The following is a 27371-nucleotide window of genomic DNA, read 5'->3' as shown; positions in this document are numbered from 1 at the left end:
GTATCTCCACCCCCCACCCTCCCTATTTCCATTTCTACCTGACATCTTCAAACTATTTCCGCGTCATTCCTGCCTCGCGCCGTTTGAAGAGACAGTGGGAAACTAAGCCGAGCGCCCCGCCCACAGACCCAGTAGCCAGCCAATTACAGCCGGGGACGGGACTTTATGTAGCCAATTGCTCTGCAGCTGCCATGGCGTCGGGTAGCAACAGAGGCTGTAGAGGGAGCGTGTACCCGAGCACAGAGAAGTTGAAATATTTTCAAAGACCGGAGGAACAAAATGAGCCTGTGTGAGGCAGAGAAAACCCAGCTGCCTGTTCACTGTACAGCAGTTCTTTCACACAACTGCTTATCATGTTAAAAATAAACATTATCCACCGGGTTAAACTTTGTCCACCTTAAACTAGTTCCTCCTTACATTGTAGTTATGAAAAATCTATCTATTGTATGAGGGGGAAAGGTTCATGTTTTAATGTCGTTTACCAACACAGGCCTCTCTCTCCAGTCCCCTCCCTCCACAAACAGCACAATGAGCTTCTTCACAGCAGAACACAACATATGTTTATTAAAGATCATAACCTGTATTTTTATAAACCTTTAGAAAACATTTTTCTTTTAGATTCTGTCAAGGTTCAGACTGATAAGTTTAGAAAAGTACAACCTATTATTGACCTCACAGGAAGTGGTTATTAATATGTATCTCTTAGTCTTTTTTCAGAGTTTTAACCATGAAACTGTAGAAGGAGGGTTTCAGTAAATTAAGTACAGGTTGTCTATGTATGCGTGTATATAAAGTCCCAGTATATATATCCCGCTGTTACTATAAATGGACAGGACAGGAGAGGTCTGCTTGGAACAAACTACTGCGGTCAGAGGGAAGGTTACCGTCCCGCTAACTCACTCGGGCTGTTGATAAGGCTCCACAAAAGCCCTCGGCCTCAGAGAGCCGCTCGGTGTGAATTTACTGGTGAAATGTCGCTAATGTCATTTTTCGTCCTGTGTGCGTATACGACCCGGTTTCACCAGGACTACGTGAGGCTGCGCCAGACAGAGCAACTCCGACCCCTGCCACGGGCACATGGTATAGTCCCTATCGCAGGGTGGGGGAGCCGTGTGGGAGAGCAGCACAGATTCCGTCTAACGGAGAAGCACGGAAAGGGAAACGGGCGAGAAACATGAGTCCAAATCGCCCCGGTGAAGGTTTCCACCTCGAAGGAATAAAAAATCTCCCCCAGTGATGAGAAGGACGAGCAGAGCAGGACGGTAGGAAAGAAGAGCGGAAGCAGACGGAAGAAGAGGCGCGTCAGGAGGAGATCAGAGGCGTCTGACAGCAGCTCAGGAACTCCGCTGGATCTGGTTTCTACTCTTCACTTTGAGACGAGTTTCAAGTTTTAGTTCGTCGCAGTTCGGACGCTGTTTGTGGTTTTACTTTGGTGTGATTACCTCAGAGGCGGACTGACTCCTTCCTGGATCCAGTGCGGTGGTAAACAGAGCACTGAACCGGACTGTGGAGGGATAATGCAGGCCGTCAGCGGCTCGTCCTGCCCGTCTCCTCAACACGCGGAAACATTTGGCTTCTGACCCTGGATCCTGTATCTGAACTTTCTAAACCTCATTTCTGCCCAAGTGGTCCCTCCAGGGGCAAGAGACGTGTAACTGAGTTGCAGTGTCCCTGCTGGTCCGTCACTGTGTTTCTGCTGGCCCGGATCTGTGGATTCCCCCTCAGAGGAACTTAGTCTGGGACCACAGGTCTCTGTGAAATCAACACCTAGCAGTGGACGGGTTTGTTTACACAACTGCTTGTTGTCACAGAGATCTCTTGTGTAGTGTATGTGGATCACATTATTGTCTGGCTTTTTGAAAGGGCCCCTTCTCACCCTGGGGGAGGCCAGCCACCTTCTGGGCGGGTGAAGGGGAGCTGAGTGACCGCAGCACACAGGCTCTGTGGAGCTCTGGCTGTACAGGCTGTGTGACAGTGCCAGTGCAGGGCTGTGTGTGTGTCACTGGATTAATCTAAGTGATAACATCACTCTACACTGCCCTACTCTGTCCAGTGACCAGTCCCCCCAGAAAGCGCCAGTAATTGGAGCTATTTTTAGTGTAAGGGATGGGGTAAAAGCAGGCAGCTGGAAACCCAACTCCCCTCCACCTCCTTCTCTTCCACCCCCTCTGTCACACTACCTCGCTCAGCCCACCTGGCAGTATGCTGGGCGAGCCTGGTTAGCACAGACTTGACTTACAGCTAGTTAGTATGCTTTACAAGTAGTCTGGAAGAAGAGCAAACATTGGATGAACTCATTCTGATCTAAGACCTGTTGGAACCATAACCACCATGGAGTCTTGGTAACCTGGGAATACTAGCTGTACTGTGTAATACTGGACACATAAATAAACCCTGTTCTGGATTACGATTTAGAAGATGTCTGAAGGACTACTAGCTGTGTACTTTTGGTTAAACCAGCCCTGGACTAAGTGAACCTATCATAAGCAAGTAGAGTCTATGCCTTCACCCCCTGGACATTTAGCTCAAACTCTAAATTCAGAGTAGTTAACATAGTGGAGTAGAAGAAAGATCTACCTTTGACTACCTAAACTATCAGTCACCAGCGATCTGGAGCGGTACAAACCTCCAGCACAAAGAGAAAATGCATGAAACTGCCGAAACCAACGTAACTAAAAGCTAACCTGACTAACCAAATATTCTATTTCCCCCACCCCACACCCACAGAGAAACAGAATATATATGTTGAATGAGAGATCTATATCTTTAGTGTTACTCCACAGAAGACAGAGATTGCATCCTTTATATTTTTACTTCAGAGAGACGAGCTGCCTGTACACCAGTTGTTTGCCTTAGAAACCACAGTCACAAAAAATCTTACAAAAGAAATAAGCCAGAGAAGACGGTGCCTTTTGATTGGTTGGTTGGTTTCCCACCATTTCAAGATTCATTGATTTTTAGTTGGATGTAAACTGTTGAAGTGAACTCTGGGATTGAAAACACGCCTGATGACAGTTACCTGACCCCTTACAAGCCCCGCCCACCAGTCAGAGTGTTTTGATTGACAGTATTTTCTCGCTGGATTGAACAATTGCCAAGCATTTCCATGGTGATCACGTCATCATCCGTGGAGGACAAGACCGTGCCCTCTTGCAGGATGGTCCAATCAGAACCCTGGATCACCTCTGCCCTGCTTCGGAAGAACAAGAGTCAGTACACGCGCACGCACACACACACACACACGCACACACACACACACACACACACACACAATCACACTAATATAAACTGTATAAACTTCTCTCTTACTTCATATTATGTCATGGTAATCTGTGTATTGATACTCGTGTGTGCGTGTGCGTGTGTGTTATGATGATTGTTTCTGTGTCTGTTACTTTACAGAGGTTGGATGTGTTGTAGTTAATATGTCATAATGCTGGTGTGTGTATGTGTGTCAGTGTGGTGAATCCTGGTAGCTCTGGTTCTGAATAGGATCACACTCATCACCGTCTGTGACCTAAAGCGTTTTTTTTGTTTTTTCACCACTTCACACACAGTGGGCATCACTTTGTGCAATTTAGTCACAGAATAAATAAATAAATAAATATCTATGTCAGTGGGTCCACTGGCTCTAAGTGGCGACGCGCATGTTGATCAACTTTGTCAAAAAAGTAGAATTCCAGAACAACTTTTAATAATATTACTCTGGTCTGTCAGTGGCTCTGTCGGTCACGTGATCACTGTCTCTCGTAGTCTACGCTGCTCATAGTAGCGACTCGCCAGAAACTAGCTTGCACCGTAACATCACCAAACACACATTTGATATTGAATATCGAATATTGACTTGAACACAAAGAAGGAAAACACTGTGCTGGTCTGACTTGAACCACTTTTCTTGATTATTCTCAGCTGATCTGACTGTTAATGTGTCAGGAGTAAGACGTGTTGTAGAGATGGAGTGAGTCTGATTTAGTTATAACTGCAGTTGTGAAGCAGTTAATGTTGTTTAAAAGCTCTTACTACACTCTCCTGCTGCAGTGGTTTTTCTTTTACTTACAAGCCTCAGTGACACTTGATGCAAATAATACTGAGTTGTGGAGTTCGCCTGTGTGTGGACTGATGTTCAAGTGCCACGGGTTCAGGTCCGGGACCATTGGCACAGCTGGGGCTGGGTGATGTACTGAATATTCACTTGTCAGTTATTGTACACCTGGCGGAAGCCAAGTCTGAACCAACAGTTCTGCAGTGAATCCTCCTTCAAGAGGATTTTATAATGTCTCCATCTTCATGTTCAGTTTGTGTTGAAGTTGTTTTAATGAAGTGTTGACCCAACATAAGGGTCATTTTGGAGGATGTAGTTGATGGTCACAGGTGTTCTTATTATTTTCTCCAACCTAATAACTACATCTTTCAGCACCTGAGAGAGCTTCAACACAAACTTTCATGAAGAAGGATTCACTGTAGGACCCTGTCAGTGTCAGACAGGTGTTCCTAATAAACTGACAACTGAGTGTATTTACAGCAATGAAAGAGTCCAGTTGGTGACAGTTTATCTCATCTGATCAAATGTAGATGTCTATAATGTGATGACAGATATTGATTAGACTTTTGTGTTGATGACTCTGGTTGAGGACATGGTACAGTTTATGATTTTACACTGTTGCCTTGACTGGACTTTGTTGTTATGTGAAGACATGTCAGAACTGATTGGTTCATGTCAGTGTGTGTTGTTGGGTTTTGTGAATGAAGGAACATGCAAACAACAACAACTGAGTTCACAGATGTGCTCAGTGGTCTGTTAGGTTCAGGTTTAGGTTCAGTCATGTCCTCATTACCTCACTGGAAAACAGAGCTTTGTTGTTCTAACTGATGTTATGAAAATGTTCTTTAATGTCTAGTGACTGTTATTGTGGTCCTCAACATCCGTGACATCTCTGACCTCTGGCAGTGCACATACACATGCACAGTCTGAGTGAAGTTAAGAGGCCAACCATGATCTGCTGAGTCCCAGGTTCACATCCACCAGGGACGTTTGTTATATCTCTCTCTCTAATAAAACCCCAACCCGCCCAAAAATAATAAATTAGAATATATATATATTTTGAGACTGAGATCACACATGATCTGAGACTGTGTGCTGTGTGAGTTTGTTGGGTTGTTACAGCTCAGACTGTGAGTAAATCATCAAGTTAAAGTTTTGAAACCTCTCACATGATCCACAGAGATTTACATGTCTGTTACAGAATGTAATATGATGGTCCAAAAGCTGTTGGCCTGCATGACGAGTGCTGTGCAGGTCTACCTGACTGTGGATTACCTGTAGTCCTGGTGTGAGGTATCATGTTTTTTTCCCAAATTTAGAAGTTGTATAGAATCATGTATAACTGCTCAGACCTGTAGATGAATGTATATTATTACAGGTCCTGGCCCATTTCCAGCTTCCCCGTTCAGCCCTCACCACTGAACCCTCACTGACTGTAAACCGACGTCACCTGTGACATCACAGGAAGTGTCTGATGAATGGGACAGCTCTCTGAGACATCCTGTACAGTGTGAGGCTGATATTTCAGACTGAACATGGTTTAATGAAGTGGAGGATTTGTGGTTCTGTTGACATGTGGAACCGTTCTGTCAGACTTGATCAACATAAGTCAAACTCCTGCCTTCACACAGACAGGTGACAAACCTCGCTCCAGGTTTACTGACACACTGTTGGATTTTATTCTCATTTCGTTCACCACCTCAGTACACGATTTACAGAATCTAAACAAGGTTCTTTACAAGGTTCTAGCCGTTACTGATGAGGTTCTCAGGATTGTTGAGGATGGTTTAGTGGTTGATGGGAAGGTTTTAGAGTTCCTTCAGGTTGTTCTAGGGGTGGTTTACAAGGTTTAAATGATCACTGAAGAGGTTCTACTTAAGGTTTTGGAGGTTTTTAGTAGTCAGTAAGAAGGTTCTAGTGGTCATATAGAAGGTTATGGAGGTCCTTTAAGAGGTTGTAGTGGTCATTGAGGAGGTTCTAGAGGTCTTCTAGGAGTTCCCAGGGGTCTTTTGAAGGTTTTAGTGGTTCTTTAAGAGATCTAAGAAGTCCTTCAGAAAGTTTCTAGTGAGCTTTTAGGAGGTTCTGGTGATCCTTTAAGAGGTTGTAGTGGTCAGTGAGGAGGTCCTAGAGGTCCTCTAGGAGTTTCTGTGCATCTTTTGGAGGTTTTAGTGGTTTTTTAAGAGGTCTAATAAGTCCTTTAGGAGGTTTCTAGCAGGCTGTTAGGAGGTTCTGGTGGTCTTTCAGGAAGTTTCTAGTGGGTCTTTAAATGATTTTAGAGGTTCTGTAGGTGGTTAAACACCTATGGGAGATTTTGTGGTGATGTATTAGACAGGGTTCCCCATTACCATCAGGAAAACACCAAAGAGGGAACGTTCTGTGGAAGAACCTTGTTCATCCCTCCGGTACAGTACTGAAGAATTTATGAAGATGTTCTGGAGGCTCATGGTGGAACATCACATGACTAACACACTTTCTATTCCTTTAATTTTTTCACATGGTTCTGGTTTACAACATGTGTGACTATGAATAAAAGGAAAACAGCCTCTTACTGACTGATCCTCATTTACTGTGGTGAACTCATGTTAATGCGAGAACTGTTGATTCAGATCTGAAGCTTCCTGCTTACTCTTCAACATAAACGTGCTTCACTGTGAAGGTAGTTGTGGGCTTTTACTGTGAAACCACCACAGGAATTGTTGAGTTAGTTATTGTTATCAAACATATTACTTGACAAGCAATATGTTTGTAGAGACAATGTAGAGATGAAGTTGTTAGTGTTAGTAAAGAAAACCATCACACAGGAGCAGTGAAGTTTATCTGTTCAGATTGAGTAAGTTATTACAGTCTAGACAATGTTGAGACTTTGGACATATAATTAAGATTAACAGCGGTAAGGACAGTGGTTGGTTGTTGGTCAGGTGGTGTTTCAGCCCTCTTCTTCTACACCTCCTCTGTGCTCCTAATATGTGTGGCAAGGAGGTGTCAGATGAAATGAAGGTGGGTGAATGAATATATTTTTTCTGTCTGTGTTGTTGTTGTTGTTGTTGATAGAAGTTTTTTACAGGACAGATCAGACCTGAGTGAAATCAGCTGATATGAACCAGTCTACATCTGTCTGTTAGTCCCATCTTAACTGAACACCCAGTTCTCACAGCTGATCTTTACACTATAGTGCCTAAACAACATGACCTCTAAGGTCTATTTAGTACCGGGTCCTGAGCTTTCAATCATGCCACATGATCTTCATCAGTTGTCATGGAATTGTAGATGTATATATTTGAAATTCTTCTGAGCCAAAGACATGTTCACATTATATTTAGTCAATGTAAAAATGGACCCTTTAATATACAAGATGCAGCATCTATTGATCAGTTATCTGATAATTACATTATTGGTTAAGTAAAATATTTTTTTACCTGTTTTACCTGTGTGTAAGTAGTTCACCATATAAGTCTACATCATTGATGGTTGATGTCTTGAACAACACAGAGGTCTTTGTCATTTGGTTTCAGCACGTCATGAAACAGACTGACAGTGATTCAGGTTTATAGGTTTTCAGCATCAAACCACAGGACACATTTTAGAGAGTGTCTTACAGGCTGGTTTCTTTGCACACTGTGAATTTCATGTTGATTAAAAAACTTTAGCCCCTACAGTTTGTCTACAGCTCATCCTCCAGGCCTGTCACCACAGCTGAGAGCTGGGACCACATCATACTGGTTCAGGCATCTTAACACCAGCCCCTTGTGTTCAGAACATGTTCTTGATTAACTGTGAGGCTTCATGGTGTGGCTCTTGCTAACCTTCAGACCAGTATGAGCCTGTTCAGAGGTCCTGGAGAGGACCTGGCTTTGTCTTCAGGACCCAGAGGGTTTTGGATTGAGCGGTCCAGGGAAATGAGAACATGAATGGTTTTATCTCAGATATGTTCATGCTTTACATCTGCTTTTTTATTGTTGTCATTTTTAATGGGTGAGTTCTCTGTAAATAAAGATAAGGTCATGTGTGCTGATTGGTGTTCATGTAGCATCACCATCATCAGTCAACAGGCACTATTCAGACAGGTGTCCCCTTGTAGAACTGTTTAGTCTACATGTTGGTGTGTTTGACCCAGTGTTGGATGTTTGCTGCTGTGAAAGTGGTTGGTTATTGGAGTCATGTGTGTTACTGTGCTGCTGTTACGGTCGTGTCCAGCAGGTCTTTGTGAGAACACGACTTTGGTCTTTCTTGTATTGGCGGTAGACATGTGAGTCCAGGCCAGATTCTTCATATTGAGTAGGTGCTGTTCTGCTGATCTGTGTCAGCTGTCCACCCAGTGCTAAAGACGCACAGACAGGTTCAGCTGTTTCTGCATCATTATCATAGGAGACTTGATCCTCATCACTCTGATGTAGACAGCAGGTTTAGTCTTACTCCATCCTGACAGTTCTCCACCTCCTCATTTATGTGTCCTACGTCAGTCTGTTGATCCGTACTGTTGTACCTGTTGTTCTGTGTTTTTGAAATCATATGATAGTCTCATAAAGTCTCAGATCCAGCACCAGGACCCAAAACAGTTCCCAAATATGACTTTGATAAGACTGTGTGTTGTTGGCACCAGTGGAACCATGGATCAAGTTTCTAACATCACTTCTCCACATGTGAGAGTTCACAACAATGAAGTGTTTTGTGTTTGTGATTGTCCTAATGGAAGGCAACGTGTAGTTGATAATTTAATGTGGTTAAGAGTGTATTTCCTAATGTGAGTCATTAGTTTGTGTGGTCGTGGCCAACACTCGCTGTAGTCAGTCAGTGTGTGGTGATGTTGTGTAGTCCGAACAGTGTGTGCTTGTATCAGTGTGATTTACAGGTCTTTGATGTGCATACACAGGTGATCAGATATCCCTGTGCTCAGCTGCTCTGTCTCTCTCTATGGTCACTTTATTAGGAACATCACGTCAATATCAGCACAAATGTCAGTCAATAACTAATAAACAGATGTTTGCAGTAATGTCTTACACATTTTCACATGTTCTTACTCTAAAAAAACTCACTCACTATAAATTCTTTAATAATCAAATTAAAGATTCTTTTCTGAAATGTTTGGGAAGTTTCTTTTTATGTTAAAAAGTAAACACTGACTGATTTTATTTAATGGTCAGATGTTAATATCACCAGGGCTTGTGACTTAAATATATATGTTTGCTATATTCATTTGTTTTCAGTATTTTGATTTTCTGTTCACTATTGGATGTGGAGGGTAACTCAGCAGTGAAGGTTGATACAGTTCATGTGTTCATGTTCTAGTTATTGATAAGTGGCTGTATTTACTGTATATTTGTCATTCAGATGTAAACACACACCTCTGATACCCCTCCCACACCAGCACAGTTACAGGGGTCAGACTTGCTTCGGGGGTCAGCCCTCCTCCTTCATGACCTGGGCTGGATGTGGGTCTGAGTCCACCTGGCTCTGGTAAACTGGTGTTAACTTCAATTATATCAACAATTAAACATCATCTAAACACATGTTCAGTAAACCTGTATCATGCACACATCCAGGTGTCTGAAAGGTGTATAAGGTGTTTTATCCAGGAAGTCAGTTTTGTGAGGGAGCAGACAGTCCTTTCTGTCTCCACTGATGAGTGACTCTTCATATTATATGACGAAGACATAAACTGACAGAATAAACCAGACCAAGTCATGCCACTGGCTCTGTGAGGCTGTACTGGTGCCCAGGGCTAACATCAATATGCTCACAATGACAATTAGCATGGAAAGATGAAAAGGTGAAGAAGATCACCAGGGCTATTACAGTTCATCCTGAGAGTGAACCACAGTTCATCACAATCTGTTCAATAGTTGTTGACATATTTCAGTCTGGGCCAAAGCAGTGGATCGGCATGTCCAACAATAAGAGGATTCAGTCTTTGTTGATCATGGTCTTGAATCAGGTGGTCTTGACTGGAGGCCTGTGTGTACTCTCATTGTCTTGCTGTAGAATTGAAATGTTGTTGTCTTTATTTTTTTTCTTTGTTGGTGTTTTAAAATGTTAGAAACTCCTTAACATGTCACCCACAGAGCTCCTCTTACCTGGTTGAGACTCTTATTTTGAAGGTGAGCCCACCAGGTGTGTGTGAGAAGTGAAAGATGTAAGAACTAAAAGAGATGAAGTACAAACATTTTACCTGCACCCATTATAATCTCAGAAGAGGACTGAAAAAAGCATTAAACTGTGATCATTTAAAAACTGTACAAGATGTCAGAAAGCTGAAAGTCATGTGACGAGTTTAAAGCTTAGATGAAGGCCAAAAGATGTGACTTGATTTGTGGATACAGATTGATATTGTGCAAGTCTTCAGTCACTGCAGTGAACATATATGTACTGTGTGTATATTAAACACAAAGAGCTTACTCAGATGTTAGCTCCTGCCTCAGTATGTTCATCAGGTGGAGTCAGTCAGTTTCAGGACCTGTGGGAAGTTTTGGGTGAAGTTACACGTTTCTGTGCATCTTGATCTCACTTCACACCTGGGGTGTATCCATGTGTCACTCCAAGTGTGTTCACATGTGCACCAGAATCCTGGTTCACAGCCCACTGTAGAGTTTACATGGAACATGCAGCACAGAACTGGGATACTCTGGGAAATGACGGGTCTGTAGTTCGTGAGTGGACAGAGGGTAAAAACCTGAAGTCATGCTGAGACCACAACAGCCGGAGTCTTAACAGAAAAACTCTGTACAGGCAAGCAGCAGTAATATGTCTGTGTGTTAGTTTGTCAGCAGGGTTACACAAAAAATGATTTACACCAGACTTTGTGAAGGGACGTTTTTTTTTTTTATCACTTTCCTTCACATTGTGAGACAGAACATTTTTGACCTTTTCGTCAGTTTCTCAGGAAATAATGTATGGATATCAATGTAAACAATCAGACATATTAGTGTTCACAGTTTGGTGCAGATCCAGATAATAATCTGGATCTGGTGGAAGAAAATGTTTGGCCTTGATGGATGTATGAGTTCTACTGAGAGCCATTTAACTTACTCATTTGATTTATGTTATATTAATTCTTTGAGCCTGTCACTGTGTGTGTGACATGTTGTCATTGTGTATTAAGGGCTGATGTTTCTGATGTGTGTGTGTTGTCTGGCTGGGTCAGTTCAGGTGTGCTGTTTGCATCTCACTAACAATAATTTTCAAACACACACACACACACACACACACACACACACACACACACACTCAGCTCGACAACTCCTTTGACATGGTGCATTTGGTTTGTGTTGCATTAGCTGGACCTGTACAGAACCCAGTGTAACTGGAGCAGCCATGTTAGTGGGTGTGGCACACAGCCTGAGGTAGCTCTAGCTCCATGTTTTAAAACATGTGTGGAGCGAATCTTTAAAAGGTTTGTTCATATTCAGGGATGAAGTGTTTCAGTCTCACTTTATTGGAGATGTGTAGTTTTTATGCTTTTCATGTAAGCACAGTTTTAACATGTGAATGTTTCACTGTGAATCAGTCTGTCTCTACACTGTTTGTAAATAGATCAGTTTAATACTGTTGTGTTCTGTTGGACTCTTCAGACGTGGACTCTGTCTCAGTGGAAGTGGTCTGGTCTGGACTACAGTGGTGGATTAAATAGATGTGTGTGCACACTGATGTTAAAGGGTTGTTTTTCATCATTGAGGAACTGGTTGTGGACAGGAAGTGTTTCTGTCTGTCTGCGTTCTATGTGTTGTTCTGTTTATTGTCCCGTGTGTTGTTTTGTTTGTTGTACCGTGTGTTGTTCCACGCGTTGTTCTGTTTGTTGTTCCACGTGTTATTCTGTCTGTTGTTGCATGTTGTTGTGTATTGTATTGTGTGTTGCACTCTGTGTTGTCCTGTGTGTTGTTCTGTGTGTTGTCCTGTGTGTTGTCCTGTGTGTTGTTCTGTGTGTTGTTCCGTGTGTTGTTCCGTGTGTTGTTCTGTTTATTGTTCCGTGTGTTGTTCCGTGTGTTGTTCTGTTTATTGTTCTGTGTGTTGTTCCATGTGTTGTTCTGTTTATTGTTCGGTCTATTGTTCTGTGTGTTGTTCCGTGTGTTGTTCTGTCTGTTGTTCTGTGTCTTGTTCTGGTTGTTGTAATGTGTTGTTCTGTTTGTTGTTCAGTGTGTTGTTCCTTGTGTTATTGTATGTTGTTGTGTCTTGTAATGTCTTTTGTGTTGTATTTTGTGTTGCTGTGTGTTGTATTGTGTGTGTTGCTGTGTATTGTACTTTGTGTTGCTGTGTGTTGTGTTGCTGTGTGTTGTATTGTGTCTTGCTGTGCTGCCTGGAGTGACTCCTCACTGTTGCCCTAAATATTGTTACATCATTGTGCATCAACACAAACTGATGGAGATGAAACAGTCGTCAGGAAGGAGAAGATGTCTGTTATTGAGCCACTGAGCGGTCGAGTGAAGTGAGGAAGGAGGAAGATGAGAGAGAGGATGGAGGGATGTATGAATGATGGATGGATAAACAGAAGTAGATTCAGTGGCAGAGAGGGTTTTGAGAAAGCAGGAAGGATGATGAAGGAAAGGGGGAGGAGAGCGCGGCTGGTAGGGTGGGTTGAGTTGCTAGGGGAGAGTATGTCAGACTGCTGCTGAGAGCCAGGCCTGCTATTGGAAGCTACTTGCTTAGCAGGAGCAAGGCGGAAGAGGAGAGAGAGAAGTAGCTAATGAGTATTGTAGGCTGGTTGCTGAGACAGCACTGGGTTTATTTATAGAGTGCTGGCCAGCCAGCCCTTAGATACCAACAGCGAATCAGCTGACAGAGAAAGAGGGGGCCCCAACCAATGGCAGCGCAAGAAGGGGGATGCCAGATTGAGGAAGTGCTGTGAGTGCCTCTCAGTCTCTTAAAGAGACGGTGCAGATTTCTCAGTACTAGGCAGATATTCTCCCTCTCCAGCAGTGTCATGTCTGTAAGCAGGCCAGGACCCAGAGCACCACAACAGTCCCGGTGACAGTGATTGGATTACTCTCTCTACCTCATCACACAACAGAACAAAGTACACACATGCAGTTCAACACAGAGGTTCAAAGCTGTTCTCAAACACAGCCTCATTTAGCCACAGCTCTGTTTAAAATCTGAGGGAGCCATTAAAAAAAACGATATAGAGCACAGAGCAGGAGACCTGACTGTATGGAAGATAATAATGGTGAGGAACCTATAATTATAAAGTTATTCTTACATATTCACTCAGAGTGTCTGCCCTGAATTATGTTATAGTGACATAAAAATAGACATCATCATTTTGCAGCCCTGAACTCTCTCTTACTTTGACACGTATAGAGATCAGCAGCTCTGCGTTACTGACTGGGTTTTCCCTCCATATGTAAATCTGAGATTGTCCATCTAATGGCCTTTTCCCACAGGCCCAGTATAACCTGCCTTAGCGTTCTTGGTGTCACGGCCAGTCCAGGCTGGATTTCCCAACCAAACTGTGTAGAGAAAACAGCATTTCAAAGCCTTTCTGTGGTCAGCTCTCAGTGCTTCGGTATATATGTTTTAGAGTTAAGTTCTTATTTCCATCTGATTGAATTGAGCATCTTCTCTGTTTTCTGATGTGCTCTTCTCCTTCTCCTGTTACTGCTGCAGTGCAAACTGTATTTCCTGCTGCTGCTTCACAATAAAAGCTTTAAACACAGATGTACAGTGAATTCAGACTTTAAAGATTTAATAGATTATAGATTTTATATTTTATATTTTATATTGTATAGATTTTATATTGTGTTGACGCTTCTGCCTTTTGCTGGTTGGTGATGTTTGCTACCTGTTTTACATTAATAGGTCAAACTGTTTTTCACAACATGGATTCTTGTTGCTGATGTTGCGTTCACACAAACTCCATCATTCTGTTGTTGTTTTGTGATGTGGAGCGCTTTAAAGTTAATATTGATATGTTAAAGAACAGTTTACATGCAGAGATTTGTGATAGACAGTGGTTCATTTTGTGTTGTGTTTAAACTGTGTGGGGTCATTCGCCGGCTGCATCAGCAGCTTCTCCTGAGCTTAAGCAGGTGGACAGACACCCTGACAAGATCCTGAACTTATTAAATATATAAAAATATACATTATTTTCCCCCTCCATGATGTGGAGATGACTCTTTGACTCTTTCAGCTTCATCCTTATCAACTCTTCTTCATCCTCAGTCTCTGAGATCTTTGTGTTGATTTTTCTCTGAGTGTTGTTTATAAGTCAAAGTGTCTCTGACCCAGAACCTCCAGTCTGGTTTCACTGACTGACTCCAGGTCTGATAACTCCGGACTCCAGTTAGCTTCTGTTCATGTCATTAGTCGATAGGTTCACACACTGTTTCCAGCCACACTGTGAATGTTTGAACAAGAAAAACACAATGATTTGTGTTATTAGTTACAATAGATTCTGTTTGTTTATTATTGTAACTTAGATGAAGATCTGATCATATTTTTAAGACATTAGATAAATGGAAATAACTCTAAAGGGTTCACTGACTTGTTCTTGCCACAGTAAATATTATACATCAGTCTAAATTTTAAAGCTGCTGACAGTCTCTTATCAGATTAACTGAACCATTCAGACACAAACTATTTGACAGTGAGTTTGTCACCTTTTGATATTTTCACACAGCTGAAAAACCAAAGACCAACTGATGCCGTTAACTGACACATTTATATATGTACAGACTCCTGTGCCGACCACCGTCTGAAGCTTTTGTTGTGTGTCCGGCAGGGTTTGCTCAGCCCAGTGTTGGCCCACATTAGCAGCTGATCACTAAAGCACTGAAGAAGTTGTCGGTATAGAGCTGTCTAATTGGTTTTTCATATTTTTGACCTTTGCACCTTTTTTTTCTTCCACGTGCAAAACGCCACAAGTCGATAAGACCAAAGCAAAATAAAACAGTTCAAATTTTTTTATTAAATGATAAAGGCTATATCCCAGGTATATGACTGTTGAATTAGATAGTGGCTAGCTTGTTCTGTAACAGGCAGAGTGTAGGTTCATGTTGGTAGCCAGGTGGTTTCCTTTGTGGTGCATTCAAGATAGAAACATTTTAACAGATAGAAATTTGACCTGAGGTTCACCTTTACAGAGTTCACTGCTGCAAGATGAACCAGTAGTAGGGCTGTTTGATTATGGCAAAAATCATAATCTCGATTATTTTTTATCAATATTGAGATCACAATTACGACGCATTTATTGAACTTGAACTTGGTCTTTTTAACAGTGGACTTACTTGAACTTTAATTACAATTCAACGTAAAAACAAAAAAAGAATTAAAATGAGATAAATAAATAAAATAATACATAATATCCTAAAAATTAAATGAGATAAGGAAATGCACCTGATCTCCTAAGTGACAAAGGGGCGGGATACTGACATCAAATCTGAGACAGAGCAGCAAAGAGAAGAAAAAGTTCTGACCTTTTTGATCTCAGTAGAAAGAAACAACTCAATCCACCAAAGTTAAAATGATGAGCAGCAAGGAGCAGGTTTCAGGCCTGAAGTTAAGCCACTGTTTAAAACAGTGAGACCAAACACACACGTGTCTGTTATATGTTGCTGAGCTGCTTCTATCCTGTTTCAGCTACAGCTGGTCGGGGTTGCGTTGTGTGTTTGATTAATTGTTATCGTCGCATGTGTGTAACTGAAGTATAAAGTGTATTGTTTGAAGTGTTGTGTATGTTCAGGACACAGTGACTGATGTCATCACTGAGTTTCATCAGGTTTGTTCTAAGACAACTTGAGTTATGGGCAAAGTCCTGCTAAGCCCCGCCCTTTGATGTCAATAAATCTTTCATGTCAATAAATCCTCATCTGATCTACTATGATTGTCTTCAGATAAATATCCACCAGAGTGGACAGTAAAGTTGTATTTTATTCTGTTAGTTGAGTCAGTATGACATAGTTGGTCAGTATAAGGTTATCACAGAATGTGTTTAAACTGCTCGGGTGTTTTCTGGGACTTGGTAAAGACTGTCCTGTTGCTCTTGTTGGATATGTGTGGTACAGGTGGTACAGTATGTGTGTCTGTTCTGGAGACTGATGATCACTGACTGTGGTGTGATGGAGGCGTGGTCTCTGATAGAACAGCAGGAGCTGTGTTGGACCAAAGATGGAGGCAGAGGAGTGGATTAAAATGTAGGAGTATCCCTCTCTGATCATCTCTCTCTCTCTCTCCTCTCTCTCTCTCTCGCTCTCTCTCCCTCCCTCTTCAGGTGTAAGCAGCTCAGGATGTCCGCCCACCTCCTCCTCCTCCTCCTCCTCCTCCTCCTCCTCCTCCACTGCCCAGGGCTTCTCCCTCGCTGAGCCAGCCATGACCAGCCAGCACACACATACACACCCCACCTTCAGCTCCATCCACTCCATGGCCGAGCAGCAGCAGGTAAAACACACACACACACACACACACATTCGTTGATGCCACAAATGTCTCGTCCCACCAGAAAAAGTACAGTTTAACAGTAAAACAGTGTAAAAACAAGACAACATACACAAGTATAAATCTACAGGTAAAGCCACGCCCACTGTGACAAGGTGAACTTTCACTGTCTATGAAAAGTCAGTGTCTGTGTACACACTATACACATGAATATCAGTTCATCCTTATCCACCGTTAAAGGAGCTATATGTAAGATTTTGCTATCGCTACATAGCTAACGTTAGCATTAGCCACTGTTGAAGAAGCGTTGTGAGTTCAGCATCAAACTTCATTCTTTTACTCACCAACAGCTGTCTCCAGAGGTGGAAAAAAAACACCAGTGTTAGCTCCTGTTTCTATTTGGTTGGGTTTTGGGGTTGGTCTATTGGTGCTCAGGTTGTTGATGGTTACCATGGTAATCATTGCCAACAGCAGTATGCAAATGCTCCATCCAAACCTCATCCCTCTACTTGAGGAGCTTCCAGTGCCACCAGCCTGCTGCTATATACCATCCACCTGGTGTGACCTCATCACACAGGTGAATATGACAGGAGTAATGTAGCGGGATTAGCTTGATTTCAGTCAGGAACAGAGTGAAGGAGCAGATGAAGGTGGTTCAGGAGACCACACTGAACAAACACTGCTCATGTACTGTATCAGAGGAAGGACTCACAGCACAGGGAGGAGAGGCTTCAAATAGACTAACACTAAAAAATACTGAGACATGAGCACCATTCTATCTTTATTTATAAATATGATGATAGACAAAGAGACAGTGTTTAAGTTAGGCTAATGTCGACTCTAAATTTAACTACATACAGGACACAAAATGATGTCTATATAGAAGCAGATTGTTACAAAGGGTTTTCATTCACCTTCACAGCGTGTTGTGTCTGTAGATGATGCAGATGTGTTGATACCCCCCATGCTATATGTTTGCCTGTATAATGTGGTACCTTTACTTCAATGTGGAGGTCTTCGTTTTAAAAACATAAACTTAAAGTGAGTTTGAATTGATCCGCAGTTTCTTCTGTTTAAAAAGCATCAGTTATATCATCCTGGTGCATCAGACTGTCAGTCTTGTTAACATGTAAACCATCAGATTCGAGTCATGTGTGTGAGACATGTTGCTGTTCTCTGCAGGTGCTGTCTGATATGACCATACTCCAGCGGAGGATCCCCCCTAGTTTCAGAGACCCTGCCAGCGCCCCACTGAGGAAACTCTCTGTTGACCTCATCAAAACTTACAAGCACATCAATGAGGTATGACTGACACACACACACACACACACACACACACACACACACACACACACACACACACACACACACACACACACTCAGGTTATCAGTGTATTTACCTGTTTTCTGCATCTCATGTGATGTTCAAGGTCCCTGACATACTTGTGTGTCAGTGGGACCTCCACCCAGGGTTCATCAGGGAGGGTTTATTGTTGGGGGTTGGTGGCAGAGGTGTTCAGTAACTGAGCTGAACTAAACTCTGTGTTTCCTCTCTTCACTTGTGGTTCTGTGTCACAATATTCTGGGGCCAGTTGCACAAAACAGTTAAGATTTTCCTCTAAGACTGCATTAAGATTTCCTTCAAATACAGAATACAAAATACAGTTGCACAAAACAAGGAATTACTTAAAGTCAGTTGCACTTTTGCACAAAAAACCAAGGTAAGGAAAAAAACTAAAGGTATCTTCGATTGTATCTTAAGTGCAACTTGACTGCGTTCATGGTGATAATTGGAAAAAATGTTTTTGTCACATAAACCACATCTGTGCAACACCTAGGTAATTCCCTCAGAGAAGGAGAAATAAAACCTTAAGGGTCATATTTAAGTAGAAAACTTAAGGTGTTTGTGCAACCTGACCCTGGATCTTAGATGTAATTGACTTAAAGGGACAGTTCATCTGTAACAGTGTCAACCTCATTATGTGTCTGTTGTTTGGACAGTAAAGTGACCACCTTCACCATGAGATCAGGTGACTCACTCAAGTGTCATGAATGTTTGCATTTAGTTCAAATAAAACGTGATTATTGTATTTGATTGTTGCTGCTAACAGTGTAAGGTGTACACAACACATCAGACAACTGGAGTTACTCTGAATCAGAGCAGGCTGTAGAGGTTAGTTACCATGGAGACAGGTATATGTACTGTACCTGTGCAGGTCCACTGGTGTGGACATGAGGAGACTCTGCTTTACACCAGGGACTCACAGCTGTAGTGAGGACAGGTGTGTACAGGTGTAAGTTACATTTAACATTTAACACAAAATCCAGTGTCTGTTCAGAGGAGACGGACAAGAAGAAGAACGCAATCATGAAAGCAAGCTACACAAACAGACGATTTGATGATGAAGCAGAGCTGGACCCTGAGCTGTGTTGTCCTCCACAGGTGTACTATACTAAGAAGAAGCGGCGGGCCCAGCAGGTCCCTCCAGAGGACAGCAGCACCAAGAAGGAGAGAAAAGTCTACAACGACGGCTACGATGACGACAACTACGACTATATTGTGAAAAATGGAGAGAAGTGGCTGGACCGCTATGAGATAGACTCGCTGATCGGGAAGGGCTCGTTCGGACAGGTGAGGTCCACAGAGGAGGCGTCAGGAGGAGAACTGAGTCCAGGTTTAACTCTGGTCCTCACGGATGATCATGGTTCAGTGGTTTCAGATCCGGAACTGATGGATAGACCAAACAAACAGGCCCAGAGTCTGTCAATGAATTTAAAGGGACAGTTCAATATTTTGGAGATATATCTGCTCTGTTTCTGTGAGTGAGACGGTCAGGTCATCGTTAGCCTAGCTTAGCATAAAGGCAGGGAAAGTTAAATAAAACCCTGACTGTCATGTTTAATCTGTGCATGAACATAAATGTAAAAAAGGACAGTTTGTGTTAAAGACAGTTTCCTGTGTGTATTTAGGGAGGACTCTTTACAATTACTCCTCATTAGCTTTAATCACAGCAGTTCTCCTCCATGTTACATGTTCTAAACATGACAAGACAAAGTCCTGCCAGCACCCGGATAGTCTGGGACATCAGAAAATGAAAAGCTCTCAGTGTGTGTGTCTGTGATGACGTGTGTTTAAGTGTGTTGGTGTATGTTTGCAGGTGGTGAAGGCCTACGACCACCACGAGCAGGAATGGGTCGCCATTAAGATCATTAAGAACAAAAAGGCATTTCTAAACCAGGCACAGATCGAACTTCGCCTGCTGGAGCTCATGAACAAGCACGACACTGAGATGAAATATTACATAGGTAAGAAGAACGACACAAACACGCCTGGTACAGAGGTGTAACATGTTTCTGGTGTGTTGGGTGTGTTAGACTGTAGCCTCTGTGACTCCGTCGAGGCTGCAGACATGAAGCATCTGTGAGGTGTTGTTAGTCGTCTGTCACTGAGACACTTGTGTTTCTATAAATGTGTCAATCCACATGACTCTGACACAGTATCACTGACATCAAGACGCCAGGGGTTTTTTTTAACGCTGTAGGTCAGTTTTGCCCCTTGCAGCGCCTCCTGCAGGCAGACGCTCACATCACACTACCCTCATTCTTCATTTCACAATAACACAAAACTGCACAATAAAAACACAATAAAGATAAAAGCTGGCTTCCACGGTGATCCTGGCTACACAGAGAGTGGTACAGCTGTGTGAGTCTGATGGAGCAGATAGACTTTTACTATACACCTCACAAGTCTGCTTCCTGTTTTGCACACGTCACTACAGTGAGTGTAAGTCCACTCGATGATTTTTTTTAGTTTAGTTTTCAGCTACATCTCACAGTCTTCATCAGTTGTCATGGAGACGGCTCTGTTGTCATCACCATACTCAGCTCAAACGATGACAACTGATCCACTGATGAAGACTGTGAGGTGCTGTTGAAAGCTCCAGAAAAAAGACAACAAGGCTTTGTTTTGTTTGATGTAGCTGGAGACAAGAACCAGAACCATGTATCAGACAGGTTGAGCTGGTCTGGGTCAGTACTGTCGGGTGACAGGCTCCTGTAGTGTGAACATTAATGACTCTGTACCTCATCTTTGATAAGAAGTTTGGTGAATGTTACTTACTGTACATCTGACAGGAAATGATTTGATTGTTCTCTGTTAACGCTCTTCCTTGTTTCCCATCTGTGTGTGTGTGTGTGTGTGTGTGTCTGTGTGTGTGTGTGTGTCGTTCTGTGTCTGTGCAGTCCACCTGAAGCGTCACTTTATGTTTAGGAACCATCTCTGTTTGGTGTTTGAGTTGTTGAGCTACAACCTGTACGACCTGCTGAGGAACACCAACTTCAGAGGAGTCTCCCTCAACCTCACTAGGAAATTTGCACAGCAGCTCTGTACAGGTACACAAACACACACACAAACACACACATACACACACACACTTTCATGCTTGGCTCGGCTCGTTGTGCAGGTCTGCCCCCAAGTGGCCAAAAGAAAAACTTTTGGCTGCAGGTTTAATACATCATCAGATCGTCGTCCAGTCACACAAATGATTTAATCATTTAATGATTAAAAGATTAAATCAGGACAATGCTGATGATAATACATTCAGATTCATTGCAGCTGGAATTTCAAGAAAACATTTATTATCTTAAAGTAGGCTAAATCTTTGATGTTCCAGTCACTGATCCAGTAACTGGTTTCCAGTTACAGTCCCAGTCCACACCACATATAACCAGTGCTGAAGCTGGTCCTGATAACAACAGTAGTAACGATGTCCTCTCTGTGCACAGCGTTATTATTCCTGGCCACTCCGGAGCTGTCAATCATCCACTGCGACCTGAAACCAGAGAACATCCTGCTGTGTAACCCCAAGAGATCCGCCATCAAGATAGTCGACTTTGGATCCTCCTGCCAGCTGGGACAGAGGGTGAGCCGGGTTCACACATACACACACACACACACACACACACACACACACACACACACACACACACACACACACCTTCCCAAAATGTCTGTTAAAGTGTACTCATCAGTTCATCATTAGGGTTTAGAAGCTAGATGAATGAATGAATTAGTGGTGTAGTATTAGAAGGAGCCTCTGTAGCAGCAGTGACTGAGTGAGGGTGAGTGAGTGAGTGGATGAAGCTGCTGCTCTGTGAGCAGAGCACAGTGCCTCACAGTGGACAGCAGCTGGAACAGCAGCAGTCAGTGGACTTCATTTTAACTCTTAATGATGACAAGATGCTCCACAGCAGTAACGACCTCTGCTTTAGAGCTGGAACAATTGGTCGATTAATCCATCAACAGAAGTGTAATCAGTAACTATGTTGATTATTGATGAATCATTTTAGTATAAATGTTAAACATTTGCTGACAGACTTGATGCTTTTTACTGTACATGACAGTGAACTGACTCTGACTCTGAATCAGTCGAAACAAAACATCTGAAGATGTCAGGATATGTGAGAAAATAACAGTCAGATTAACTGAAGGCAGAGTCGAGTGTCTAACCTCCTCTCCACCTCTCCCCTGTCCTCCTCGCAGATCTACCAGTACATCCAGAGCAGGTTCTACCGCTCTCCGGAGGTCCTGCTGGGAATGCCGTATGACCTGGCCATCGACATGTGGTCTCTGGGATGCATCCTGGTGGAGATGCACACTGGAGAGCCTCTGTTCAGTGGCTCCAACGAGGTAACAGCAACTCCACCATCAACAGAGCTGAGTGATGAGGCAGTGTCATCGTGGGTTAGGCTGTAGTTTGTTGTTGGTAGTTAGTTGTTAGTTATGTGTACAGGAAGTCAAGGCTAACATTGTGTGCTCATGAACAGCTCAAACATGAGCTATCATCTAAATACATCACAGCAGGGAGAGTAGAGCTGTTGAATATTAGACATTAATGATAATATTCAATATTTTCCTCGTTGGCTCTGCTCAGTGTCTTCTGGGCATGTGAGGAGTTTGTACACATAACGAGTCTCATTAAGACTGATTACTGTCATTCAGGATCTGAACAGTACTGCAGCATGTTGCCTCCTTAATCCACATGTGATATTTAAACAATACAAAGATTCATTTTCTGTGTGTGTGTGTGTGTGTGTGTGTGTGCAGGTTGACCAGATGAATAAGATTGTGGAGGTCCTGGGGGTCCCCCCCAGCCACATGCTGGATGCAGCTCCTAAAGCCAGGAAGTATTTTGACAAACTGTCAGACGGTCTGTGGACAGTGAAGAAGAACAAGGACATCAAAAAGGTTTTCATTCAGCTCCATTCACACTTTCATTTACACGTCTGTCCTTCAGTCTAACTGTGGTGGTTCATCCACTGACTGTCAACAACAGACACCACAGTAAATAAAACACTCACAGTGCGTCTGCTCCAGGCTGCTGCTCAAGGCCCCGGTGACAGTGAAAGTACCTGATTGAAAAGATGTTTACATGCTGACAAAGAAAAAGTTCAACAAAGACTCTGACTGAATTCAAAATGTAAATATTATTCTGCAGGCAAGACGAGAGTTGAACAATTGTCCAAAACCCAGTCGGCAGATTATCAGGGCCTGTCTCAGTGTCTGAGAGTTAACCCAGTAAACCTCAGCACATGTTCACGTGGTGTGACGACACTGCGGCTGTACAGGAAGTGCTTCAGTGCAGATGTGTGTCTGTGTTGGAGCAGTGAGTCTGTCACCACCTGTTTATCTACATCCTGAATTCATATTCTTCTGTGCTGAAATGTTTGTGTGTTTCCAGGAGTATAAGCCTCCAGCCACGCGGCGTCTCCATGAGATTTTGGGTGTGGAGACTGGAGGCCCCGGGGGCCGGAGGGCAGGGGAGCCAGGACACGCCCCCTGTGACTACCTGAAGTTTAAAGGTAAACCAACACTGCAGCAGTAGACACTAGACTGGTTGACCAAACATTATCAGATGATATTTATATTTATATAAATAAAAAATAAATAAATATATTTGTATTATATATTTCCCACAGTGATGAATACTATATAAATGATGAAATGTTCCTTTAATATTTGCATGGACTTAACACACAGATACAAAAACAAGTGTCCAACTTCCCCTTCAGTTAAACTACTGAAAACTCACAGACAGTTGGGAGGAATCAGCTGCACTGTGACGTCTGACATGGTGCATTCATCATAAAGGACATTTACACACACACTCTGAACACCTGTGTGAACTGTTGTTCAATGTTCATTCACACAGAAGAACGCGTGTCTCTGTCAGTGTTTGTTAAACTTTCTCCTCATCATCATGTTTGTCTTGTTCCAGACCTGATCCTGCGTATGTTGGACTATGACCCTAAAAGCCGCATCACGCCATTCTACGCCCTGCAGCACAATTTCTTCAAGAAGACGACAGATGAAGGAACCAACACCAGTTCATCTACATCCACCTCTCCTGCCATGGACCACTCCCATTCAACCTCCACTACTAGCTCTGTCTCTAGCTCTGGTAAAGCACACTCAGCCTGATCCACACACTCAGTCACTCCGTTCTCCTCCAGGAAAATGAGTTTAACATTATCCACTCACATTACCTCATGGAGGAGCTGAGGTGTCCCAGGTGGGGTGAGATGGGAGGACAGGGTGGTGTGTCTCCTTTAGGTGTCAGAAACAGACTCGTTCTCCAGTGGAACAACAAACAGGTGAAGCTGGTGCTGGCTGAAAGCTGAGGGGCCAGTCTGTAGTGTTGGTCCAGTCTTCATGTTGCTCATAGATCAGTCTCATGTTAGACTGTTTCACAAAAATAAAAACTCATTTTAAACCAAAAAAATTAAACACCTCAGGCCGAAGACCAATGTTACCATGGTAACAATCAATGGCACCTGCACTGACCAGTAGCACCCAACAACAATAAACAGGAAAACAGGCTCTTAATTTGTGATTTTCTGACACTGTTATGGAGAGAGCAAAGACAAGGGAAAGAGTTTTAGTGACTAAACAGATTTTTATTTTTATTGTTTCTCTCTTCACTTATTTTACAAAGTAAAGTCACTATGAATCAGAACTACAAGTACAGAGATCTTTTTCTTTGGTCCAAAAAGTGAACCAACCAGCAGATTCAAAACCACAGTGAGAGATCAGATCAAGTTAACTGTACTGTGAGTGTAATGATGGTGTGTTTTATCTCCAGGTGGCTCCAGTGGTTCTTCCAATGACAACCGCAACTACCGCTACAGTAACCGCTACTACAACTCTGCTGTTACACATTCAGACTATGAGATGACCAGCCCTCAGGTACACACCACACACACCACTGACCAGCTTCACTCACACACACACACACAGAGTTAACGACCATCCACAGCCCTGATCTACAAACAGAACATCGATTATGATATTATCATAATTAATATTGTTATCATTTGTTTGTAATGTGTCTCTACACTGTTGGTGTAGCCTACACAGACCCAAACATAGTAATTGGCAAAATAAAAGAACCAGGACTTTGGATTCAGTGTCAGTGACACATTTATATCCAGGAACTAAAGCGGGTGGAAACCAGCAGAACCAGAGACAACAGATGATGTAGATGGTGTAGATGGTGTAGATGGTGTTCTGTTGGGGTTCTGTAAGTTCCTCCGTCAGAGAATGTGTCTCACCTCTGTGTTTCTGCCCCCCCCCTCACCAGGCTCCCTCCCAGCAGCAGATGAGGATGTGGCCGGGCAGTGATGGTGGAGGTGGGGGTCAGGACCCAGCATACACCCAGTTGCTGCTCCACAAGCCGGCTGCCTCCCAGCAACACCAGCGCCACTTCCTGGACGCGCCCCACCACCCCCACCCAACTTACTCCCACCACGGGAACGGTGGGCGTGGCCTGCGGCAGGGCGGACAGACGGGCATCGGTGGAGGGGGGGGGCAGCAGGGATCCTCGCCCCAGATGAGTGACAGCATGGATGTGGGCGTGTCCCTAGGGCTGCACCACCTGGGGGCGGTGTCTTCCATGGAGGCCTCTCAGTTTGGCTCAGCCTCCCTGCCCCTCGCTCTGCCAATTGGACTGTCTGCCTTCCGGACTCGGACGGCCCCCACCGCCCCAGGGCCACAAGCCCCGCCCCCTGAGGACTACTACCCTGCCTCCAACAACAATAACCCCGCTGCGGGGGGCAGAGGGAGGCCGGACTCAGACGAGGGGCCAGCCAACTCTTGATAAAACCTGAACCATGCCCTAAAGCCATACAATTTTAACTACAACTACTACAACTACACACATACAGCCAGAGTTCAGAGACAAAGAGGTGAACTTTGTGCTGAAGGAGACAGTTTGTACTGCATGAGAGGAGGAGGAGGAAGGAGGAGGATGCTGGGAAAACTCTCCTTTTATCCTGTTTTAGTTTGTTGTCTTCTGTTGCGACTGTAATTGGAAAGGAATGATTGTGACAGGTTTGTTTTTATTAATATTATTATTGTTGTTTAATATTATTTGATTTTTCTCGGGTTTGAGGAGTTGTGTGTTCTACTTGGTTGTTGTTTAAGCCTGGAGAGGAGGAGGAGGATGAAGAGGAAAGAGAGAGGAGCCATGCTTTTCCATTTTACTCCATATGGTGGCTGTAAGAGGACGGAGAGTACACGTTCATGTTCACACTGGTTAGTTATGACATTAGCATATTCATATGTGCAGCCCTTAGAGACGAGCAGTCTTTACACACACTCACACACACACACACACAAACACACACACACACATGTATCCAGTATCTGTGCATACTGCTGCATGGAGACGACAGACGCTGGTTTCAAAGGGAGAAAACACCAACATATGTGTGATTCAGGACTCATGGATTCTCTCTCCTGTCTGTGTTAAACTCACCTTTTCTTTGAGTTTGCGTCCTCCCTCTGTCGCTCGCCGCCGCCGCGCCGTGCCGTGACAGAGCACGGAGAGGGGGAGGGAGGTGGAGGGAGGAGAAGGTGACGGGACACTGATGCCTTCCTGGCGCTCATAGGGATCTCCTTCTCCTCCTCATCCTCCTCTTCTCCCCGCTCTCTTCTTCATCTCCTCCTTCTCCTGTTGTATTTCTCCTCCAGACAGCTCCTCCTCTCTGTGCTGCTAATCACCATGACAACTGGTCCGGATTGCTGCTAAAGATCCAACACAGATCAATTAAAGAAATAAAAAGAAATAGAAACAGAAATAAAAAAAACTTTTTAACCCTTCTGCTTAAGAGAAAAGGATAAAGTAAGAACCACTGCATCTCAATGTATTTATTACTATTTAACAAGAAAAAACAAACTGAAAGTAACCCTTTTTTCTGCTCTTCTTTGTTTGGTTGCCTTCTTTCTGCAGGTGAGCTCTGATTGGCTATTGTAACAGTGACAGTAACTGGTGACATGGGAATGCCACCGGTTGTGGGGGCTGGGTGGAGGGGAGGGGTCGGGGCAAAATAAAGTTGGATATATAATAAGAATAAAGAGTATACTTTTGCACACCAAAGTCAAACAAACACCAGATCTCCGCTTTTCTTCCTCCTAATCTGATCCAGCTTCATCATCATCACCTCAGGATGAAACTCCGCTGCTGTCGACCCACATCACAACACCACATGAAGGCTGAAGTGTTCGACACACACTGAAAAAGACGGGAAATAAATAATCATATGAATGAATACACACAGACTCTGTCATGTAACCATGAATGGTGATTGGCTGCTGCTGACAGCCAATCAGCTGGCTGGGCTTGTTTGTCTGAAAGAATTTGGAAAAGAGTTGAAATGAAAATGAGCTGTAACAAACTCTTATTGTGAAAAGAAACAGGATGTTGAGCTTTAACACTTAATTCATTCACAGTTTTGTCTATTTATTCATATGATCTTATTTATTTCATATTGAAAACTTGTAGACTCGCATCAGAAATCTGAGAGTTTAATGATGGTAAATATTTGAGTTTGAGTGGTCTCACACACACACACACACACACACACACACACGGGTCATCAGTTATTCAGGTTGTTTCTGAGTGACAGAGTT

General features: G+C 43.3%; 1 protein-coding gene across 3 annotated transcripts in view; it reads left to right on the top strand.

The window, feature by feature from the left end:
* dyrk1b (dual-specificity tyrosine-(Y)-phosphorylation regulated kinase 1B) overlaps positions 1-26848 on the top strand; it is a 50607-nt gene extending 23759 nt beyond the window's left edge. For 2 of the 3 annotated variants that reach the window (XM_023418582.2, XM_087177197.1), the window contains 12 exons: positions 16239-16405; positions 17585-17704; positions 18846-19034; positions 19561-19708; positions 20645-20794; positions 21188-21324; positions 21945-22091; positions 22509-22649; positions 23143-23263; positions 23680-23862; positions 24544-24647; positions 25042-26848. In XM_023418582.2, the coding sequence (XP_023274350.1) occupies positions 16337-16405; positions 17585-17704; positions 18846-19034; positions 19561-19708; positions 20645-20794; positions 21188-21324; positions 21945-22091; positions 22509-22649; positions 23143-23263; positions 23680-23862; positions 24544-24647; positions 25042-25557 (2025 nt within the window). In that variant the 5' untranslated portion in view covers positions 16239-16336 and the 3' untranslated portion in view covers positions 25558-26848. Of the gene's footprint in view, positions 1-1104; positions 3210-16238; positions 16406-17584; positions 17705-18845; positions 19035-19560; positions 19709-20644; positions 20795-21187; positions 21325-21944; positions 22092-22508; positions 22650-23142; positions 23264-23679; positions 23863-24543; positions 24648-25041 lie in introns of those variants that run through there. The other variant, XM_023418581.2, reaches the window with a different exon arrangement.
* Positions 26849-27371: the final 523 nt, after the last annotated feature.

The sequence above is a fragment of the Seriola lalandi genome, unplaced genomic scaffold (genome assembly GCF_002814215.2).
Source record: "Seriola lalandi dorsalis isolate HSWRI2012SDOR001 ecotype SW California unplaced genomic scaffold, Sedor1 jcf7180002054583, whole genome shotgun sequence".
NCBI lineage: Eukaryota > Metazoa > Chordata > Actinopteri > Carangiformes > Carangidae > Seriola > Seriola lalandi.
This window is presented reverse-complemented; position numbering and strand designations above follow the sequence as displayed.